At 39.0% G+C, this 23811-nt stretch overlaps 1 protein-coding gene across 1 annotated transcript; it reads right to left on the bottom strand.

Moving 5' to 3' along the window:
* Positions 1–258: 258 nt before the first annotated feature.
* LOC132045207 (uncharacterized) lies at positions 259–2057 on the bottom strand. The gene is made up of 4 exons (XM_059435750.1): positions 1770–2057; positions 1331–1639; positions 1109–1268; positions 259–1022 (listed from the first exon to the last, which is right to left on the bottom strand). The coding sequence occupies exons 1-4, from the start codon at positions 2055–2057 to the stop codon at positions 259–261; spliced, it is 1521 nt and encodes a 506-aa protein (XP_059291733.1).
* Between the last annotated feature and the right edge of the window lie 21754 nt (positions 2058–23811).

Here is a 23811-nt window from a genome sequence, read left to right as displayed (position 1 = left end):
TCGATAGCCGAGTAGGTGAATTGGCATACTCGGTAAAACACTGTTGATCAAAATAGCTTTTCCTCCAAAAGATAAAAGTCTTCCTTTCTAAGCTGCCAGTTTGTCCTTCATTTTTTTGATCAAATCATTATAATCAGTCTTTCTCTTTCTTGCATGTGTGATTCGGCAACCTAAGTATGTGAAAGGGAAAGATCCATATGTGAAAGGGAAAGATCCATAAGGGAAAGACCCCCTAGTAAAACCAGTAATAGCCTCCACCTACTGCACTATCATATTTGCAACTTTACTATGCATGTGGAAGGAACTTTTTCCTTTGTTGATAAGCTGCCCTGACATCTGCTCATACTCCTGTAATATTCCCATGATCAGCTGTAATGAAGTAGCATATGCAGATGAGAATATAATAGTATCATCTGCATAAGCAAGATGATTCAAATTAGCACTCCATTTAGGCATTCCATAGCTTCTAAAGCCATTGTCCTCAAATAAAGAGTTCAATGCTCTAGACAGCACTTCTGCAGACAAAATAAACAAAGCAGGAGAGAGTGGATCTCCTTGCTTAACACCTCTTGTTGAATGGAAAAATCCAGAAGCCTGTCCATTGAATAGAACTGAGTACCAATTGTTTGCTATCAATCTCCATATCATATCTATAAATACTTCTGCAAATCCCATCTTCCTCAGGACTCTTGCCAAAAAATCCCATGATACTCTATCATAAGCCTTAGCCACATCCAATTTAAGCACCACATTAGCTGGTTTTCCCCTAAGTTTTATATCTGAAACCACTTCTTGAGTCGACAATACATTCTCAATGATACATCTTCCCTTTACAAAACCAGACTGATTAGTAGATATCAAAGAGGGCAAAACATTTTCAAGTTTATTTTGCACCACTCTAGAGATCACTTTGTTTATAAAATTACTGAGACTTATGGGCCTCATATCTGCAAAGGTCTCAACATTATTCTTCTTTGGGATCACAACCAGATTTGTATGAGTTATGGAGTTTGGCAAAAAGTCTGTCCTTCAAAGAAAACTTTCACTATATTATACACATCAGCCCCCACAATTTCCCAGCATACTTGATAAAATGCTCCTATCATACCATCTGGACCACCTGAGCTATCTCCTGATAGATCAAAAACTGCATTCTTAACATCTTCTAGAGTTGGCATGCTGGTAAGTATTTGATTTTTCTCCTGAGTAACCATATTAGGAACATGTTGCAGCAATGAGAAATCTGAGGAGATATCCTCCTGTGTAAACTGATGATGATAAAATTGAGTTGCTTCCTCAGCTAGAGCATCTCCCCCTCAATCCAACTTACATTTTGCTTTTTCATCCTTTTGACCTGCAATCTCTTCCTCCTACCATTTACCATATTGTGGAAAAACCTTGTATTCCCATCCCCCTCAGAAAAGCAAGTAAAATGAGATTTCTGTCTCCAGAACTCCTCCTCATAATGCATATACTTCTTCAATTCTGCTTGTGCTAGTTGGAGAACCATCCTGTTTGCAGGAGAAGGATCATCTTCAAAAAACTGTTCTTTAACTCTCACAATATCTTCCCTTACTACCAGTTGCTTGAAGATATCCCCAAAGGTAGCTTTACTCCATTCTGATAAAAACAGACTTAACTTTTTTAAGGTTCAGTTTAAAAGTAATGAGTTCATCTGCTTCAAACTCAGTATTCCACCCTTGATTCACAACTTCTAAGAAGGATTCATGTTCTATCCAAAACTTTAGAAATCTAAAAGGCTTCCTTACATGTTGAGATGAATTTCCACAAGTAAGTAGAAGAGGAGCATGATCAGAACCAGTTCTAGATAAATGTTCAACTTCCATGTGACCAAACCAATCCTGTAGTTTTGAGTTAGTGAGCATTCTGTCCAACCTTTTAAAAATACAATCTCTACCAGCTCTACCATTCCACCATGTGAATAAGCTCCCTTTAAAAGAAACTTCAAATAGTTCACTTGAGTTCACACAGAATGCAAAATCTTCATACTTATCTGGATAAACTGGCAGACCCCCTATTTTCTCATCTTCATGCATAATGACATTGAAATTCCCTCCCACAAGCTAGGGCACTTCCATTTGATCAGCCAGGTTATACAAGTTATCCCAAAGACTAATTCTTTCCAATGCTTCACACTTTGCATAAATCATAGTAGTCATAAGAATCTTATTATCCTCCTGAAAATTTAGCTTAACTGTAATCTGTTGATCTGTATCCTGAATCACCTCTATATCTATATTATCATTTATAAAGAACCAAATTTTACCATTGCAGTTATGATGTGCATACCTCATGCCCAATCTCCTTCTAAATCCTTGAATGTTTCTAACATGCTGAAATAGTTCCATCAAAGCAATGACGGAGAATTTATGATGCCTATGTAACATTTGCACTCTATGAAAAGCTTGCTGTGAATTCACAGACCTGATATTCCAAAATAGAGTCTTCATAAAGATTTATTGACATTCTTCACAGCTCTATTTGGCAATATTCTTATAGGCTGAATATCCACTACACTTTGTTTTTTGCCCTTCTTACTCCCTTTCTGCATGGACTTTGGAGAAATATCAGCTTCCTTAGCTACCTGATTAAACACCTGCTCTATGGTTTCCTCACCTACCCCATCTTTAGCACTGCTACTTATATGAAGCTGTTCAGGTACTGCCATATCTGATAGATTATGAGACACTACATCATGCAGTTCCTTCAAAGGAGAAGGTTTCTTCAGGGGTAGAATTTGTTGATCTTGACCTTTTTCCATCAGATCCACATACAAATCATCAGGTTCCTCCCTTTTAGGTGGGTAGGATCCCACTCCATCATGATTTATAGAAAAATTCAAATGATCCTCCTGTCTGATCACAATTGGAATAGGAAATTCCTTCTGAGTATGCTCCTGATTAAAGGCTATGTTGCTTAGCTCATGATCCTGAGCTAACTTGTCCACATAATCATTTAATTTCTGCTTCTCTCCATCCTCTACATGTTCCTGGCTATCTGCTACTTTGTCTCCTCCATCAGCTTGAGAGTCATCTAAATTGTTAGTTTTTTCTTCAGGACCCTTATAAATAACTATCCCAGAACTTGCACTATCTTCTACTTGTTCTTGAATATCTGCTACTTTGTCTCCTCCATCAGTAACTGTCTCTTGGGGATCATCTACATTGTTAATCTTTTCTTCAGGACCCTTGTAAATAACTATCTCAGTACCCACACTTTCCTTCACATTCTCAGCCCGCATTCTAATATGTCCTTCTTCTCTAGTTACTTTCAAACTTTCATCAGATTTGTCAACATCTTCTGCCTCCTTGATTAAAACATCTGGCTCTTTGGGTGTCCCTACTGAGTCAGTAGGAGCCAAATACTTTGTGTTATCATTATCCACCCCTTCTTCTACATTGTCATTCAATACTTCAAAATTATTTTGAAGTGAAAATCCTTCTGGTTGCTTGTCTTTCCCTGCATGACCATCCTCCTTCCTCTTCTTTCCCATGTTAGTAGAATTTGGATAAGTAACAACTTTTCCACTAGACAACACCTTTGGAAAATATTGCTGCACAGGATATCTCCATCTATTATACCTATTATACCTTCCTAGATATTGAAATCCCTTAGATGTTGCTGCTATTATTTGTTTCTCAATTATCACTTCCTCACTCATCTTCACTTCTGCCTTTCCTTCATAGACATCCTCTTTCTTTTCTGCCTTCACCTCAGGATGTAACACTATACATTCTTCCTTTAAATGGCCTTGTAACTTACATTCAGTACAATACTTAGGCAAATGATCACACTGAATCTTTACTTTCATAACATTCACTTCCTTGGTTTGGTCATCTTCAATCTCCATCATAACAAACTTAGGAAGATCTGATAATAAATCCAGTTGCACCTTTACCCTGGCACAATTAGGCCTGGTTTTATTAATAGTAGCCATGTCCAATAACAATGGTTTCCCAACTGCCGATGCTAAGGTAAACAAAGATTCTTAACAAAGTAAGTAGGCAGTAAATAAGGGAAAGATATCCATGCCATTGCAATTGAAGTCTCTTCGTCCACCCTAAAATGGGAATTATATATGAGAGGTCTCATCTGATAAGACTTACCATCCTTAGACTTCAACCAAAAGGCACTCTTAGAAGAGATGTTTATGAAATCTTCCATTAAAAAACATCTAATCAAAATATGTCGATCTCTTAGGAATCCAACTTGACACTTTCCCTTAGCACCACATTGACTTGGAACAATATCTCTCAACTCATCCATTTCTGGCCAGCCATATGAGAACTTACCTACAATAGCATGCTTTAAATTCTCTATTTGCTCCATTCTTGATACTTCTGACGTAGTCCAATGCACCACTGGGATACCATCAACATATTGAACCTCCTTGATAGGTATAGGATCAACAATGGGGTTGGTAGTAGGGGTACATTCATGCACAAAAGTCTGCATGTAGGTTGTAGGATTTGTATCTTCGACTGATAGAAGCAGGACAATAGGCTGAGAAGCGGGTATTTTCGTGTTGGTAAGGGGAGGGTAGTGATCTAGGTTGGACGTTGACGGAGGCTGGCCAGCCGCCGTTGACGGCTGACCAGTGGCCGGAGTGGCCATAGTGTGAAGGTAGGTTTAGATTAGGGTTTGCATGGTAATAGGAGGAGAGAGAAGAGAGCTTTTTTAAAAAAAAATTGTACTTGTCTAGTCGGTTACTGCTTTAGAATGAAGTTGTAATGTCTAATATTTTTCATAACTCATAATAAGTATTATCAATTTTTCGTAAGACTCATCTTATAAATAACAAGCTACTAATATAGCTTCACCCAAAATATTATATTCAACTAATAACCACATTATGTCATCATCAACTAATATTTAAGAAAGTACCATTTTCATAAAAAATGAAACGAATAAATCTTACTAAGTGAGCTCTTAAAAAATAGAATATGTACACTTGATATGCCACACATAAATGAAAGAAAATAAGTACATATACTAGCATTTATAACATCATTAAATATTGTAAGCGCACACAGATACACCATGATTGCAAACTCATTGCTCATAAGATGATTATTTATGCAACCTTATCATACTCAAAATAAAAACTTCACTCCAACTTTTTTTTTTTTTGGTTAAAAAAGAATTCCTCATTAACCAAATTGGTCAGAATATTAGCTAAAAAATATGGATCACTCAAAAATTTTCAGATGTGAGTTTAAGAACTTTTTCCTTTTCAAGGACTACTTAAGTTCTTGAATCACTGAGATAAATAAATCATTCGTCTTCTGCAACTTAGGTGTAAAATACAAAATTATTTTGTTAGCACAAAGATGCCTAGCAGCACCAAAGTCATCTAACACCCAATATTTCACATTAGCCACAAGATTCATCACATGAGAAATGACCACAATAATATATTTTTACTTAGCAGGATTATCATTTCTCCGAATGTTTTTCGATATCGATGGACATGATGGCTTAGTTTGTCACACAAAATATATCATATTTATACAGTAATTAAATCTGTCGTAATTCAACAATTTTTTTTATTTTTTATTTTTTTTAAGATCATGAAGAACTTCCATCACAAATACAATATCCTTTGTTTCTCAAATGTACATATTGTCGCAACAAGAATATCAAATTTCTGAGGTTTCAAAAATTTAATAAACATTTTTTGCCAACTTAAACTTTATGCTAAACTCTTTGATACCTTCTATATTCAAATACCAACATAAATTTTTCAAAATATAAAAGCAACACAGAGCTTAAATCCACATAAATGCCCCATACTTACTGGAATAAACAATGATCATAATTATTCAACAATTTATTCACCCAAATGACCAAACAAGATAAACAGAGATTATTTTTAGATCCTAAAGTAGTTTCACAAAATTACAGCTAAGTCTCCCCACAAAGTCAAAGTTTTACGATCAAATTTTTCATTAATTTTTTTGCCATATATATAACTACACAAAACCAACAATCCAGAAGTTAAAAGTGCTATATCTTTCACCATACAAGATGCACATACACATTAACAATCTACAAGTCTGTAAAAATAATATACAATCATAAATACTTCTAAAATAGAAAGGAGATTATATATATCATCTTGAGGTCAAAGTTCATCTACCTTTATAAAGTACGTTTAACATTCAAATATTAGCAGACGCATATCTAGAACTTAGATAGATTGTACTAAGTTATTCTCTTTTAATTTTCCGTAAGAATACCGGGTGAAATATCTTTAAGACTGTTGGAAATCTTATGGAAAAATACTTGATCACGAACCTTGTCGGAAAATACTTGATCACGAACCTTGCAGGAAATTCTAGAAAGCTTGAGGCATGTCAATTACGACACTGTCCTTAAGGATATTTCACCCGGTATGGGTGTATCCCTCAAGAGCCAAAATAAATAATCCGCAAAAGAAATGAGAAGAAAAAATATTAGCTCTTGGTATTTTTCACCCTTCCAAAATGAACACAATCGAATATATATTAGACTAGAAAATGATTCCCACATGAAAACATCTGCCATAAAGTGTCACCAAATGAAAATAAATATTGGAAGGCCGTTTGATAACGGTCAAATTCATTCCATATAAATACTGCCATTAAGGCTAATAAAGGAGAATCAATTCTTTGGTTTTAAAGTCAATAAGAACGTTATAATATTCCTTCTGTTTTTGAGATATATAACTTATTTTTTTAACAATCCCCCACAAATAATAATAATAATAATAATAATAAATATAATAATAATAATAATAATAATAATAATAATATATAACCAGACCTAGATAAAATAAGATTAAACTTATAGAATAATTGGTGAAGTTTAGAACTTTTATGAACCAAGAATTCTTTTGTAAGCCTAGAATCTTATTCTATCACATTATACTCACTCAATCTTTGTCGTTATCGCAGTTTTGCGCTAAGAGGCCATGCGCGTATCCTGGTATTCATGAGTGCTCTAGAAATCCGCCACAATTTCATAGGAACGGCACTACTCCACACTCATAGAGGTCTACCCATCAAGTGTACTCTGCGGAGCAATACACCTCCTATAAAGAATATGGTAATAGATTAAGAGTTTATAACTCAGCCTCACTTTGCCTTGTAGAATTGCATTATATTTACACACCTTAGGAAGGGATATAATTTTATAGTGCATACTTGATTAACTAATGACTTGTTATTACCCATATGAACCTAATTCATGGGATCTCCAATCACATAGGTTGGGTTATCATCATTGTTGGTCTTCTCAAATTGACTTAAAAATCCCATTCCCCTCGATGTTTCTTATAGTCTGTGAATTGATCATATTCACCTCCGACTTCACATAATTTACATAAATGATTTCATCTCATAGCAATTGCTTTATCACATTTTGTCTCAAATGAATGTATTTTATTGCCATTGAAAAATTATTTTTCAACTACAGTTAATGTTGCTTGGCAACCACAATAGAGACATGTTGATTTTATCTCCACCTCAATACTCACTAAGAAGTATCTTAGCCTCATTACTTATCAACTCAAAAAATTCACTATGTTTAGTACCATAATGTTAGTACCTCTCAAATATATATTTTCCAAAATTGAGGAGCATAACAATATAAGACACCCCCACATTTTCAAATATTTCAATCTAAGGAAATAACTTTTCCAGTTCACAAGTTTTTTTTTTCTTTTTCTTTTTTTTCAGTTTACTTTTAGGAAAATCAACCTGCATGTTTTGTTATGCATATATTCAACATTTGCATTCATTAATTCACAAAATCATATGGTGTTGGTTACCATTCGTCAAACATACAATTCGTCCATTTTATAAATAGATAATGAATAAAATTTATTTCAACATTTTGAATAACAAGATCACGTGAAATATTATCACTTAAAAAAAAAAAACCTCTTGACATAATTTTAGTAAAACATCGTGACCCCAACATTTTTAGAATTTTTAAGGTAGGGGGTAACGTTTGCACCGTTCACCACCATTCATAAGACGTTTACCATTTATTTATTTATTTTTTTAAAAAAAAATTGTGAGGTATCCACAAAAAATGAATTTTGCATATCCACCAAGAAAGTAAAACTAGATGTAATAGTCATTAAGTAAAATGATATTCATAACACAAAAGTTAGTTATAAGCAGTATACTACGTCATTAACCGTTCCTTTTTTGTTAAAAAATAATAATAATAATTGACACACATAGAAATAGAATCGAAGATCCATATCACCTTAGAGTGGCTACAGCCTCTAATCAGTTATATATAAATTGCACTAAATGAGTCAAGGATGAAATCTCTCTAAGCAGACATATTAGCATTTTCGTCTATAACTTAAAAATTATTAAGCATAGATAAATCTGTCACGACCCAATTTAGGTTCGCGCGGGCACCCATCATTCCCACCTCGGTAGGGGAACCCTTACCCAAAACAAATTCATAAACAAGTAAAGAACAAGATTCATTAGCCTTCAAGATAAATTATAATCAAAAGCGGAAGTCAAACCAATGTATATAAACAGAATAGCGGAAGTGTTTAAAACAATTTAATAAATACACTGACTCCTTTTCCCATGACATGGTCTAGACTAGTACAAGAGCGACTAAGATTTGAACATTGAATATAATAATAAATCTAAGACTCCACCTCTATCTCGGAATGAGACTGATGGAGGCCTTCAAGATAGGTACCGTGCATCTTCCGGAAGACTCCAATCGGTCAATATCCTAAAAAACTCTACACCCCAAAAGGGATGTAGCAAGAGTAGTATCAGTACAACACTAGTACTGGTAAGCATCATAGGCCGACAATGGTTAGAAATGCATAACGGTAATAGAATCTACAAATAAGCATAGTAGGCAAAACTAAGTCAACATCACACATCACCTACACTCACCTGAACAAATATGAAGGTTCTTATTTCCATTAACCCATTCTTAGGGATTTATTTCCTTATTACATTAACGCTCACTTTATAAGCTCATATAACATACAATAGGCAACAATGCTCAAGAATCACTAGCCAACTATCATTACATAATTTGCTCGTGTTTTAAGGGAAGTCCTCTCGTCATTCTAGTGTTCATTACTCACCCCACCTAGCAATCATACACCTTCATATTAAGGTCACCTAGTACCACGCTTTCCCAATCCAATATCACAACCTATGATTATAGCAACTAATTCCAACTATTGCTTAATCTTATTCAGTACATCACAATTATGTCACCACAAGTCATCACTTATGTTATAGCATCTAAACCCAACTGTGCCAAGTCTCAGTACATCTAATCTGTACCGTATACCTCAGAATATCACTAGAATATCATAAGAATATAAAAAGAAGCCAAGGTACAATGCAATGCAATAATATATGAAATATGGATGCAATGCATATGCACCGATACACATATACTCCGATGATGGAACATCACATCTCGGCGGCACAACCCACGGAGGACCCACGAAGTCCATGTACCAATCCTCACGATTCCGGCAAAGACCTTAGCAATCGCTACCAGCACTCATACCTCGATTCCGAGATAAACATCGGACATCGGTCCTCACGTCACTCTCATCCAATTGAGCCCAGCTCATAACAGTGTTTCCTTGTATATCATCAATGTATCAACAGTATACCATGAAGGATGAGAATGCGTGCAATGTATGAGTTCAATATCAATAATCAAATCAATCTCAACAGTACCACACATGGTCACACCAACAATATCAATCAAAGGCTATACAATAAGCCGCAATAATATCACAAGAATCGTCTCAAACAACAACATTAAGGTGCTATAATATCCCTATCAAGATATATCACTAGTCACCTATATCTACGATCTCCACGTGGCAACGAGCCAACAACAAATATAACAAGATAAGTCATAACACAACAGGGTGACTAGCCCCAAATCACATAACAAGGCCCAACCTAAGGCAAAATCCAACCCAACTTTATACCCGAAGGTTTACATGCATTCTCCGACAATATCGTCTAAATATATGCTTCGCTAATCGAAGTCTCACCATAGGGTAATCATAAACCCACAACTATACTAGTGTTACATAATAACCGCTACCTCTTATACATTATCAATCTAAGTATCCATCCCAATATACGAGGTCCTATACATGCATTCTCCGTTTCATCTAACATTCGTATATGAAAGTCTAACCGGAGTCTACCAATAGAAGGAAGTCGTAACCTACCTCAGGACCTAACAGGTGTGTGAACATCCACTTGGATTCCATCTTCCATGTTCGTAGCGAACTTGTTGGTCTGGAAGGTCTAAGAACGATGGATGCATTAGAGTAAGTAACAATTGTGGAATTTGGGGTCATAGGGGTAGAATCGTCATTTCTAAAATAATTATTCTAGATTCTTGATTATTGTTATTTCACCTCCTTTAAGGAAAACAAGGTTTACCTAAGTCAAACTTACCTTACTAATTCACATAAGACATTATTAGCAACTAACAAGTTAACCCCTTGAGAAATAGCAAGTATTTAGGCTTAGAACTAGTTATTAAACTAATTCTTGCAATGAGGAAGTCATCCTAGAGTTACTAATTATTCTAGGTCAATCATTACCACATTTACCCCGTAGCCTCATAAGATTAAAAGAAAGGATCCTCATTTAATGCTCTACTATACTCATAAATAGTGCAAGAGGATAGAGGGGATTTAAAGGAAGATGAAATGAGGGGTTTAAAGAGTTTACCTTCCCAACATTTAAGTCTCTAGGGCTGGAATTTGCTCTTAGTGGCGGCTGTAGATTTGGGAGAAATGAATATTAGGTCCAGTCAATATTGAGCTTTAAATGGAGATATAACTGCTCATCAACCGCTGTGGCGGTCTAGCTGTAACGACCAGCTTGGTCGTTATTGTCATGACCCAACTAGTGGGTCATGATGGGTACCCGAAGCTGACTATCGAGCACCGCTCATCATGCTATCTATCACACCCAACTCGGACGTACATCATCCTCAACACAAGACTTATCATGAATAATCACTACATACCTCCCGAAAACATATATGCGATATAGGCCCATAAGGCTACAGAAATGATGTACAAGGTATACACTAAGGAGGTCACATAACACCTATTACCCACACATAAGTATCTACGAGTCTTTAACTAGAGTACTGAAATCATAAGGACGGGACAGGACCCTGCCATACCCCAAATATGTACACAAAAGAATATACCAATAGATCGCACTCCGTGAGTACCGGGAAGCCCCGTACAACCGTCGATAAGGCTCCTAGGTGTCCGGTCCATCTCCCTATCTAACTGTCGGCATGAACACAGCGTCCATAAAAGAAAAAAGACGTCAGTATGAACATTGTACTGAGTATCTAAGGCATGTATATCAACATAATGAAGAGGTAAGAGAACATGAGATGAAGGGATAACCTGTAACTGCTTGCCTCTTAAGGCGGAATCATGCATGCTAACAAGGAAAACATCATATCATGCATACGTATATATAAACTGCCCGACCATATAGGTACGGTGTGATCATCATTAGCCCGCGTCCGGGGTAAACATCTCAAGCCGCCCACTAGTGGTGTCTGCCCGACCATATAGACACGGTGTAATCATCATCATCATAGCTGCCCACTACGCCCATCGTAGTGGTGACTGCCCGGCCAAGTAAGCGCGGTGTAATCTTACATATACATAATAAGAAGCATGCATGGGAGCTCAAGTAAAAGCTGTAACTCTATCGGAGTGACGTAAGGTCGGGAACCTCCGATTACATTATGGAATAATCATCATTGCTATGTCTCACCTTGAAGGAACTAATATCATGAGGTGAGGCAATAACAAGAAATAACATCAATGAAATCATAAAGATAAGAATATCAAGCTCATCATAGCATCATTATCATCATCATTATCATGAAACATATCTCATCTCTATATCATAAGAAGCTCTTAAGAATCTTTAACTTTCATTTTTTGGGATGTAAGAAGGTCATGGAAATATAGAGAAGGAATCATAATATAGAAGTCATGCCTTTGAAAGAAGGGGACTAGCCTTACATACGTTTGCGTACTCTTAATGGCTAAACGTTCTCCTTCCGAGCTCACAATTCTACATTCAAGAGAATCGGCACCATGGTTAGGCCAAACATGCCTAAGCTAAGCTAAAACGGCTAAAAGGCTAACGAAAATTGGGCAGCATTTCCTTTGTTTTGAAAACTTTCTCCATATAATATAACAACTCCCAAACATCAATAGCGACACTCATAATATCATAGTCAATAGATCTTTCAAGTTACATTGTCTGCTTCTCAAATTCACCTTCGAAATCATCCATAACCATGACTACAATACAACACCATATTCATTCTCCACATAATACTTCCTCAATGACATTAGCATCATTCATAACAAGATTATACTCATCTCATACTAAGAATCATGACTCAAATTAACTTACTACTCAAAATACCGTTATTTCCATATTTGAGCTCATATCCTACTTCTTTCTCTAATCGAAGTCTTTCAACCACTCAATGCTTTTAATAGCATGAAATAAATGTAAAACTCACCTTTGATTAAGTAGGAATGGTCTTTAGATGAAGATACTCCAAAACCCCAACTTTAACTCCAAAAAAAACCTTGATTTCCACAAACTCTAATTTAGGGTTATGGTAGGGTGTGGAGAGGTATGGAACCTTCAAGAATTCCTTAGAAGTGTCTAGAGAGGTGTAGAAATAAGTGGGAAGAGTTAGAAATAAATTTAGGGTCGTTTGGGATTTAAAAAGGTGGCATTTTCGCTCCCCGATCAAGTTGGCGGAGAGTATGCGGCCTTGCACACTGAGTGTGCGGTCGCACACTCTTCCCTACACTTAGGAGAGGTGCTGGGCAGTGAGCGCTCCAATTTTGGAGAGTCGGCACATAGTGTACAGCTCAGCAGACACAGTGTGCGGGCGCACACTGCCCTATTTTGCCCGGTTTCGCGAAATCATGCTCTCTTTGATTCGTTTGACCTCCAATCCTTATGAAACCTTCTTGGAACTTATATAAAACTTCATTAAAAATCCAAGGGGCTCTATATCTCTTCCTCAAGGTGGTTCTAAGCAATTCTTAACTCAATGATGCGAAATCCTCCCAACATGCTTCTACCTTAACTCTCTTTGACGAACTTGTCCCCTTTTGTCTCAAATGTTTTTGGAATCTTAATTAGAATCATTTAGTATCCCTTCTCACTTATAGGGACATCGTATACACCTTAAATTGCATTAGTCTATTCACCGCACAACAACCCAAAATTCTGAGGTGTAACAGTTATAGTCTTTCCGACACTTTCGCCCCTTCCCCAAGCTTGGTTAGCTCATTTTTGACCTGAGGGGACCGTTGACACACTTCCCAAGGTATTAGATTTGATTCGGATGACTTTTTGTGAAATTTGGTCATAAAGCGAAAAAGAGTTGATTCAAAGTTGACTTTCGGGTAAACGGATCTTTTTCAGAAATCCGTCGATTCCGAGAGGTCCGGATGGTCTTTTAGAACTTGTGTGTATATTTGGTTTGACTCCCAATGCACTCGGATGCATTTTGGGGCTTTGGTTGGGAAGTTGAAATTAAGGTGTCAGGGGTTGACTCAGCCAATAAGACCTCAGTTGGGAATTCCGAGGCCACGAGTGGATTCGTAGCTTGTTTTTATGTGTGTCTGTGTATGTGGTTCATGAACAGATGGCGTCGGGTATTAGTCGGGATTTCGGTTGATATTGAGATTATTTTTGGGGAATTCTGGTGCTGGTGTCCACCATGGCGGCACCATTACCATCCCAGCGTGATACGATCCGGCTTGTGGAAGACACGGATTCGAACAACAAATATGCAGAAATAAAGATAACGAAGAAATCAAGGGATGAGATGTGAAGAATTTGGGATGAGAAGAATAGGGATAGAAGCAAAGCCCAATGAATAATGAACTATGAGCAACCCTAAGTATATGAAACCTAGACCCTCTTAATTTGATTTAATTCAAAGAAACCTATACTATTTGAAATCAAGGCAAGGGAAATTCAATTGAATCCATAAATGAACATCCCTTCATAAAATCAATGGAAATCGGTTCAAAACCTGTCACGACCCAGCTAGAGGACCATGATGGGTACCCGGAGCTAACTACCGAGCACCAACTATCAGAATTATCGTTAAACTCAACCTGAACATGCACCAGTCCCAAGGCAAGCTTATCATGAAATGATCCTCAAATATCTCTCAACACATATAAATACATAAGCCCACAAGGCTACGAAGTGATGTACAGATTATACAATGAAGAGGTCACATCACATCTACTATCCACACAAAAGAATCTACGAGCCTCTAACTCGGAATATCGAAATCATAAGGATGGGACGAGACCCCGCCATGCCCCCAAATATGTACACAAAAGAATATACCGATGTAAAGAACTCGGAGTAGAGGAGTGCTCCCGTAACCTACCGAATAAGGCTCAAGCGTGCGTGCCGCCGTCTCCTGTCTACCTGCGGGCATGAACGTAGGAAAAGGACGTCAGTATGAACAATTTACTGAGTATGTAAGGCATGTATAATAATATAATCAAGAAATAAGAGAGCATAAGATGAAGAGATAACCTGTACTGATTGCCTCTTAAGGCAGAGTCATGCATGCTAACTTTTATATTAAAACAACAACATATCATATATATATGCATACATAACTGCTCGACCATATAGGTACGGTGTGATCATCATTAGCCCGCGTCCGGGCCTCTCACGTCCAGGGTAACCATCTCCTGCCGCCCACTAGTGGTGTCTGCCTGGCCAACTAGGCTCGGTGTAATCATAAGCTGCCGACTATGCCCATCGTAGTGGTGTCTGACCTGCCAACAAGGCACGGTGTAATCATACTCATACATAACATAAAGCATGCATGAGAGCTCAAGTAAAAGCTATAACTCTATCGGAGTGACGTAAGGTCGAGAACCTCCGATTATATTATGGATCAAACATCATCGATAGGTCTCACCTTGAAGGAACTAGGGTCATGAGGTGAGATGGCCAACAATGAATAACATCAAGGAAATTATGAAATAAGATCATTAAGCTTATAATGGCATCAATTCATCAGCTTTGAAATCTCTAGAATTAAAATCATCATCACCATCATTATCATAGAACACATCTTATCTTTTTCTTATAAGAAGCTCTTAAGAATCTTTAACTTCCATCCTTTGGGATGTAAGAAGGTCATGGAAATACATAAAAAGGAAATCGTAATAGAGGAGTCATGCCTTTGAAAGAAAGGGGACTAGCCTTACATACCTTTTTGTCTTCTTAGTGACTAATCGTTCTCCTTCCAAGCCCATAACTCTACATTCAAGAGAATTCGGGCTAAATTAGATCATTTTAAACATGCTTGAGTCTAAACTAAGGCGATTAAGAGCTAACAAAAATTGGGCAAAGATTTTCTTTGTTTCAACAACTTTCTCCATATTCTAAACAATTCCTAAACATCATAGCAACACCCATAATATCATAGTTAATCGCTTTTTTCAAGTTAAACATGGTTCAATCCTCAAAACTCCTTTCCAAAGTCATTCGTGATCATACTTACAACACAATACCATATTCATTATTCACATAATGCTTCCTCAACGTCATTTGTATCATTCATAACAAGATTATACTCATCTCATACTAAGAATCATGACTCAAATTAACTTACTACTCAAAATACCATTATTTCCATATTTGAGCTCATATTCTACTTTGTTCTCTAATCCAAGTCTTTCAACCACTCAATACTTTTAATAATATGAACTAGGTGCAAAACTCACCTTTGATTATGTAGGAATAATCTTTGGATGAAGATACTTCACTTGAGGAAACCGCAACTTCAACACAAAAGGGATTCTTGACTCCCACAAACCCTAGTGAGCCTCTTCACACTTGATCCTCTTGATTCTTGCTAATTAATCCTTTATTTCTCTTGAGTTCATGTTGATATGGTATAGATAATGTTATAGAGCTCTCTTGAGGTGTGGAGAATGAGGGAAATGAAAAATGTGAACTTGGGTCCTCTTTTATAAAAAAACAAAAGCTTCTCGACATGGTTTATACGGACACTTATACGGTCCGTATAATACCACCAGGGAGTGACCCTTCTCTGGACAGGTTATACGGTCCGTATAACTTATACGGACCGTACAAGTTATACGGACCGTATAAGTGGTCGTATAACTCACATTTTTCCGAAATTGCTCCCGTCGCTTTGTTTAACTTCCAAACCTTCTTAGCACTTATATAATACTTTATTAACCATCTAGGGAGCCTTATAGTTCCTCCTCAAGACGTTACTAAATCAACATTAGCTCGGTTGCTACGAAATCTTCCCGAACACAACTTATACTTCACTTCCTTCAACGAACTCAGATTCACCGATTCATATAGCTTCAAAATCTTGTATTACACACTCTAAGGTTATCAAGTACTCTCCTTAATACCATATGGATCCATGTTCCCCTTAAGATCACGTTAGTCTATTCACAGCTCAATGTACGAATTGTCCGAGGTGTAACAAAACCAACAATGGAATCCACATTAACTATCACTAATCTAAAGCTAATCCTAGCTAAACAATCTATCTCTCCAAAGAAGCATTCTTAATTCATCATAATCTAAGTGAATGAAATGTCTAAGTCTAGTATTTATACTCCTAGACTAAAGAAGACTAAGTTATTACAAAAATGCCATTAATGAGGCAAGGGCCTTGTTTGGCTAGTCTTCTTAGTGTAGTCTCGAATTCAAGGATTGACCTTCAATGGCCTACACGTCCCTCCTTGCATATATGGACCTCTAATCAACCTTGCATGCATGGCCTTCTTGCAAGCATAACCCTTCTTGCGCAAAGTAGCCACTTGCACAAATAGTCACTTGCGCAAATAGCCCTTTGTACAAATAGCCATCTGCACAAATAGCCATCTTTCGGCCTTGAATCACCCATGCTTGCAATTCTAGCCACTTTAAGAGGCAAGCCTTGGGCCTTGGACTCTTGATTTCTTCCTCCATGCTATCTTCCATAGCTTGAAGGCCCTCCAATGACTCCCTTTAAGTACTTCGATAGCTTCATTCTCCATGAACATGGCTTCTAAAGCTTGAAAGTCCTTGTCTTCACTTCTAGCACAAGTTCTTGGATAAAAGCGAGGAAAATGGTCTAATTAAGGCCTATGTTATCTTAATTGTAGACTTGCAAGTTCGAGAGATAGAAGTTGGACAATTGGATATACTTCAAGGTATGTTAAGGCTATCCTTTCTTTCCTTTGGCATGATCCTATGATATGAGCCAACAAGCGAGTAAGCGAGCTTCCATACTACTCTACTCTTAGAAGCATTAGAACTACTTCAGTTTTTGATGTTCATGTGCCTCGTTTATGAGTGTTCCCTCTGTTCATGGGTCCAGTGTTATGTAGTCAGTTCTATGTATACAGTTTACTCATGTATTACATTCATTATATATTTATGTACATTGACGCGTGACCAGAAGGCGTTACATACGTGAATGTTAGATATATGTGGGGTATGAGAAGAGAAATAGGCGCTATACACGCATTACCACCATGATGATGATATGAGAATCGGTTACGCACGTACATGTAGTAATATATATGATGATGGCCGCAGAGAGGCCGATATGATATGAGGAGAGAAATAGGTGTTATACACGCACATATATCAGGCGTTATACACGCACACATATATATAGATGTATGACCTTCATTGGTAGGCATGAGCATGCATATTATGCGGCCACAGTGGCATTGTCAGTTACACAGATTTATGCAGATACTAGTTCATACAAGTACATGCAGATAGTTATTCAGCTTATGAGTTCAGATCTTATTCATGATTCTTGTAAATATATATATATATATCTCGGTACATTATCCGTATTGACTCCTCGTTGCTCGAGGGGCTGCGTTCATGCCCGCAGGTACAGGTAGACAGATAGGTGGTCAGGCTTAGTAGGACTTTTACCCAGCAGCGATTAGTGCACTCCATTTGATCCGGAGTTGGAGTCTATATTGGTACCATTCTTTTGAGATATATATAGATGGGTATGGCAGGGCCCTGTTCCGTCCTTCTATGGCTTTTATTCCAGTAGAGGTCTGTAGACAATTGTTAGTCAGATGATGTAGCCTTGTCGGCCACATTCTTTTGTGTACGATGTATGTATGTGAGTGGGCGGCTTGCTTTGTTCTTTCAGCATGTTTATGTATATACAAATTTTTCAGAGTTCATGATGTCGCCTATTTGTGAGATCAGTTTAAGTCATGTATGGGCCTTAGATGTCCAGTAAGATTCAGATATGAGTATATGGGTGTTTGGTAGGTAGAGGTCAGACACTTGTCACGACTCATCGTGTTGGGTCGTGACAGAAGTGGTATCAGAGCAGTTCCGTCCTAGGGTTGTCTACAGACCGTGTTTGGTAGAGTCTTGTTTATGAGCGTGTTGTGCACCACACATATAAACAGGAGGCTATAGGACATTTAAGATGATGTCATTCTTTCTCTCTTAGATTGTGCGATAGAGCCATGTGTATTGCGTTCGCTTCTGATGAATTGTTCTGCTTTCAGCGATGCCCGTATGAAAGCTACAGCTGCCCAGAAGAGCAAGAGAGCGGCCGGTGAGGCCACTAGCCGTACTTGGCAGGCCACAAGGGCCCAGGATGAGATTCAAAGTGAGGGGCCGTCTGAGACATCGCGTACCTCGCCTCCAGCACCTGCCCTAGTTCCTCAGTCGGATGTACCAGGCCAGGAAGTGTGATATAGTTATTGACCAGATTAGTAGCCGCCCGTGCTCGGCGGGCAGGAGTTGGTGTTGACCGAAGGTATTAGTTCGAGGGTTAAGACCTTCCTTGGGTTAGGTCCTGCAGAGTTTTTCGTGACAAAGCAAAATATGGACCCCCAAGATTTTATTGATGGTATGTAGAGGACCTTGAGGGTTATGCACGCGGATGAGGTCGATTCTGTAGAGTTGGCTTCGTACAGGCTCCGTGATATTGTAGTACGGTGGTATCAGACTTGGGAGTTATCTAGGGGAGAGAATGCCCCTCCAGATGTGTGGCGAGAGTTCTCAGATGCTTTTATTAGCCAATTTTTACTACCAGAGGTCCAACGAGCCCAAGCAGACAGGTTTTTACATATTGAGCAAGGCAGTATGAGTGTTCAGGAATACTGTGTATATTTTGATTCGATGGCTAGATATGCCCCAGCCATGGTGGCTGAGATAGAAGACAGAGTTCATTGCTTTGTGGCTGGTCTAAGGCCACATTTGATAGATGCTTGTACGATAGCCGCATTACAGCCAGGCATGGATATCTCCCGTATACAGGCATATGCACAAAATTTGGAGGACCACAAGCTTCAGTGAAGGACAGACCGTGACCCGGGCCATGGCAAGAGGGCCAGATCTTTAGATATTGGGGGTGAGTCTAGGGGAGGACAGAGACAGCAGTATCCCCGATATCCATTCCATCCAGCAGGGAGTGCATCTCCGCGATTTTCAGGTCCAAGGTTTGATAGGTCTTTTTATTCCAATGCGGGCTTGAGTTTCAGGGTATCGGGCTCTCCGTACCGACCAGAGTCAGGCCAGGCGAGGCCACCCTTGCCGCGGTATGCTCAGTGTGGTAGGCTACACGCTGGGCAGTATCGATTGGGGTTGGATAGTTGCTATGCTTGTGGTCAGTCAGGCCACAGGATGAGGGAGTGCTCGATGAGGGTTGGTACAGGTATGGTTCAGCCTACAGGGTCTGTGGTTGGCTCTTCTTCTACAGTGCACCGTTCAGGGCAAGTTTTTCAGATGCCAGTAGGGCGAGGTAGAAGGAGGAGTGGAGCATCCAGCTCGAGCGATCCTTAGCACCACGTGCATACATTGGCTGGTAGATAAGACCGCGAGACGTCTCTTGATGTTATTACAGGTATATTATCAGTTTCCTCCCATGATATTTATGCACTGATTGATTCAGGTTTCACCTTATCATATGTTACACCATTTGTTGCTGGCAAGTTTGGGATAGAGCCTGAGTCGATTAGACCGTTTGAGGTATCTACCCTAATTGGGGATCCGGTTATAGCCAAGCGAGTATACTGGGGCTGTGTCGTAATAGTTCGTAATCGTCATACCCTAGCGGACCTGATTGAGTTAGATATGATTGATTTTGATGTTATTATGGGGATGGAATGGTATCGGCTTCCTATTATGCTAATGTTGATTGCAGAACAAAGATAGTTCGATTCCAGTTCCCAGGCGAGCCAGTCCTAGAGTGGAAGGGAAATGATACTTCGCCTAGGGGTAGGTTTATTTCCTACCTTAAGGCAGAGAAGATGATTAGAAAAGGGTATATTTTCACCTAGTTCGGGTGCAAGATGTCTGAGTTGCAGTCGGCCCGACTCTTCCGATGTTCCTGTGGTTAACGAGTTTCTAGAAGTGTTTCCAGATGAGCTTCCAGGCATTCCCCCAGAGAGAGAGAGAGAGATTGATTTTACTATCGGTCTATTGCCAGACACTCAGCCAATATCTATTCCTCCATATAGGATGGCGCCTGCGGAGTTGAAAGAATTGAAGGAGCAGTTGAATGATTTGCTCGAGAAGGGCTTTATTAGGCCTCGTACCTCGTCGTGGGGAGCTCCGGTATTATTTGTAAGAAAGAAGGATGGCTTTTTGTGAATGTGTATTGATTATAGGCAATTGAATAAAGTGACTGTAAAGGATAAGTATCCGCTCCTGAGGATCGATGATTTATTTGATCAGTTACAAGGCGCCAAATATTTCTCGAAAATAGATTTGAGATCGGGGTACCACAAGGTTAGGGTGAAGGAGGAAGACATTCCGAAAACGGCATTCTGAACTAGATATGGGCACTATAAGTTCCGTGTGATGTCGTTCGGGCTAACTAATGCCCCAGCCATATTCATGGATTTGATGAATCGTGTATTCAGACCCTTCCTAGATTTGTTCGTAATTGTGTTTATAGATGATATTCTGGTTTATTCATCGTCAGAGGCTGGTCATGCAGAACATCTATGAATAGTGCTTGGAATTCTTCGAGGTAGAGAGTGGTATGCCAAGTTTTCCAAGTGTGAGTTCTGGTTGAACTCCGTGGCTTTTCTGGGTCACATTATTTCGGAAGAAGGCATTAGAGTGGATGCCCAAAATATTGAGGTTGTGAAGAATTGGCCCAGGCCCATGGCACCAACAGAGATGTGTAGCTTCTTAGGCTTGGCAGGATATTATAGAAGGTTCGTAGAAGGATTTTCCTCTCTTTCAGCCCCATTGATTAAGTTGACTCAGAAATGAGCTAAGTTCCAATGGACAGATGCTTGTGAGCAGAGTTTTCAAATGTTGAAGGATAAGTTGACTTCAGCACCCGTTTTGACTCTTCCAGAAGGAGCAGATGGCTATGTGGTATATTGTGATGCTTCAGGTGTTAGATTGGGCTGTGTGTTAATGCTCGACTCGGTATGGTTATCGCTGATGCTTCTAGACAGTTGAAGAAGCACGAGAAGAATTATCCAACCCATGATCTTGAGCTACGGCGGGATTCATGCTTTGAAAATATGGAGGCACTACTTATACGGTGTCCATGTTGATATCTATCACTGATCATAAGAGTCTCCGCACATCTTTAAAGCAGAAGGACTTGAACCTACATCAAAGGCGATGGCTAGAGTTGCTAAAGGATTATGAAATGGATATTCTGTACCATCCTGGAAAGCTAATATAGTAGCTGATGCCCTTAGCCGTAAATCCATGGGTAGCTTGTCATATGTTCCGCCAGAGAAAAGAGAAATGGTTCGTGAAGTTCATCAATTAGCTAGCCTCAGAGTTCGATTGATAGATTCAGGTGATGCAGGAGTTACTGTTCAAGACACAACGGCGTCATCCTTGGTAGTAGAGATAGAGGAGCGTCAGTATGAGGATCCTGTTTTAGTTCATTATCGAGATACAACACCTCAGAAGGAAAAGACACCCTTTGTGATTATAGAAGATGGAGTACTCCGATATAGAGATAGGTTGTGCGTCCCTAACGTTGCAGGGCTTCGTCAGCAGGTTATGGGGGAAGCACATCACTCTCGCTATTCTATTCATCCAGGCTCAACAAAGATGTACCATGATCTCAAGGAAGTTTATTGGTGGGATGGTATGAAAAGAGATATAGTCAATTTGTTGCCCGGTGTCCAAATTGTCACGAGGTCAAAGATAGAGCACCGAAGCCCGGGAGGTCTATTGCGGTATGGAGATTCCGTCATGGAAGTGGGAGGTAGTTAATATGGATTTCATTACGGGTTTGCCCCGTGCTGCGAAGTATGATTCCATATAAGTTGTAGTTGATAGGCTCTAAAGTCAACTCCACTTTTCTGTCGTCGAACTACTTATGCAGCCGAGGATTATGTGAAGCTTTATCTTAAGGAGATTGTACGACTCCATGGTGTTCCCGTGACCATTATCTCAGATAGGGGAAAACAGTTTACGGCTAATTTCTGGAAGTCTTTTCAGAATAGGTTAGGGACTTAGGTGAGTCTTAGTACTGCGTTTCATCCGCGACGTACGGATGGACAAACGGAGCATACTATCTGAACACTTGAGGATATGTTGAGAGCTTGTGTGATTGACTTCCAAGGTAGTTGGGATGATCATTTGCCTCTCATCGAGTTTGCCTATAACAACAGTTACCATTCCAGTATTCAGATGACTCCTTATGAGGCCTTATATGGGCGGAGATGTGGATCGCCCATAGGATGGTTTGATGTCGGGAAAAATCAGTTAGTAGGCCCAGAATTAATTCAGCAAGCAGTTGATAAGGTGAAAGTGATTAGAGAGAGATTGCTAACAGCTCAGAGTCAACAGAAATCCTATGCAGATAATCGGCGAAGTAAGCTAGAGTTTGAGGTACGCGATTGGGTGTTCCTGAAAGTTTTGCCTATGAAAGGACTGATGAGGTTTGGTAAGAAGGGTAAGTTGAGCCCTCGATATATTGGGCCATATCAAATCATTCGTACTGTGGGTAAGGTGGCCTATGAGCTAGCATTACCTTATGAGTTGGAGTCTGTACATTCGGTATTTCATGTGTCTATGCTTCGTAAATGTATCGGAGATCCTTCAAGAGTTGTACCAGTAGATGATATCCAGATGACCAAGCAGTTATCATACGAAGAGGTCCCAATGGCTATATTGGACAGACAGGTCCGTTGGCTGCGGACCAAGGATGTAGCCTCCGTTAAAGTCTTGTGGAGGAAAGAATGTTGAGGAAGTGACTTGGGAAGTGGAGGAAGCGATGAAGATTAAGTACCCGCATTTGTTCCCAGCAGTGCAGGAGGTGCAGTCTGAGGCACCATCTCCCCCAGGTATTATTTCATTTCAGTTATCGTGATTGGTCGTGTGAGGCCCTAGTATTGTATGTTATAATATGTGGCCCTGTGTGGCATCGTTTGGGTTGCTGTGTGCTGGTTGGATGGGTATATGTACAGGGGAAACTCTGCCGAAATTTTTATAGCCCATGTTCGTTTGAACATTCGAGGACGAACGTTCCTAAGGGGTGGTGATGTGATTCTTCGAGTTAACAAAGAACCAATCGACCAGGATCTTATTCTTGAAGCGATTGATGGGCAGAATTCAAGAAACGGACGTAAATCGGGCTATACTTCTCGGAATTAAGTGATTTCAAGATGAGGAGAAAGATGACGATTTGAACTATAAAAATGGCTCTTGA

This window comes from Lycium ferocissimum, unplaced genomic scaffold (assembly GCF_029784015.1).
Source record: "Lycium ferocissimum isolate CSIRO_LF1 unplaced genomic scaffold, AGI_CSIRO_Lferr_CH_V1 ctg6280, whole genome shotgun sequence".
Lineage (NCBI taxonomy): Eukaryota > Viridiplantae > Streptophyta > Magnoliopsida > Solanales > Solanaceae > Lycium > Lycium ferocissimum.
The sequence above is the reverse complement of the archived record's forward strand: the minus strand, read 5'-3'. Positions and strand labels throughout refer to the sequence as shown.

What these genes read in the sequence shown, in the direction of transcription:
- LOC132045207 (XM_059435750.1), bottom strand. Translation starts at nt 2,057, where the DNA reads ATGCATGAAGATGAGAAAATAGGGGGTCTGCCAGTTTATCCAGATAAG. An exon ending in AAAGGATGAAAAAGCAAAAT is followed by an intron (nt 1,269 to 1,330) that starts GTAAGTTGGATT and finishes TATCATCATCAG; the next exon opens with TTTACACAGGAGGATATCTC. An exon ending in TAGCTCAGGTGGTCCAGATG is followed by an intron (nt 1,023 to 1,108) that starts GTATGATAGGAG and finishes TTTGAAGGACAG; the next exon opens with ACTTTTTGCCAAACTCCATA.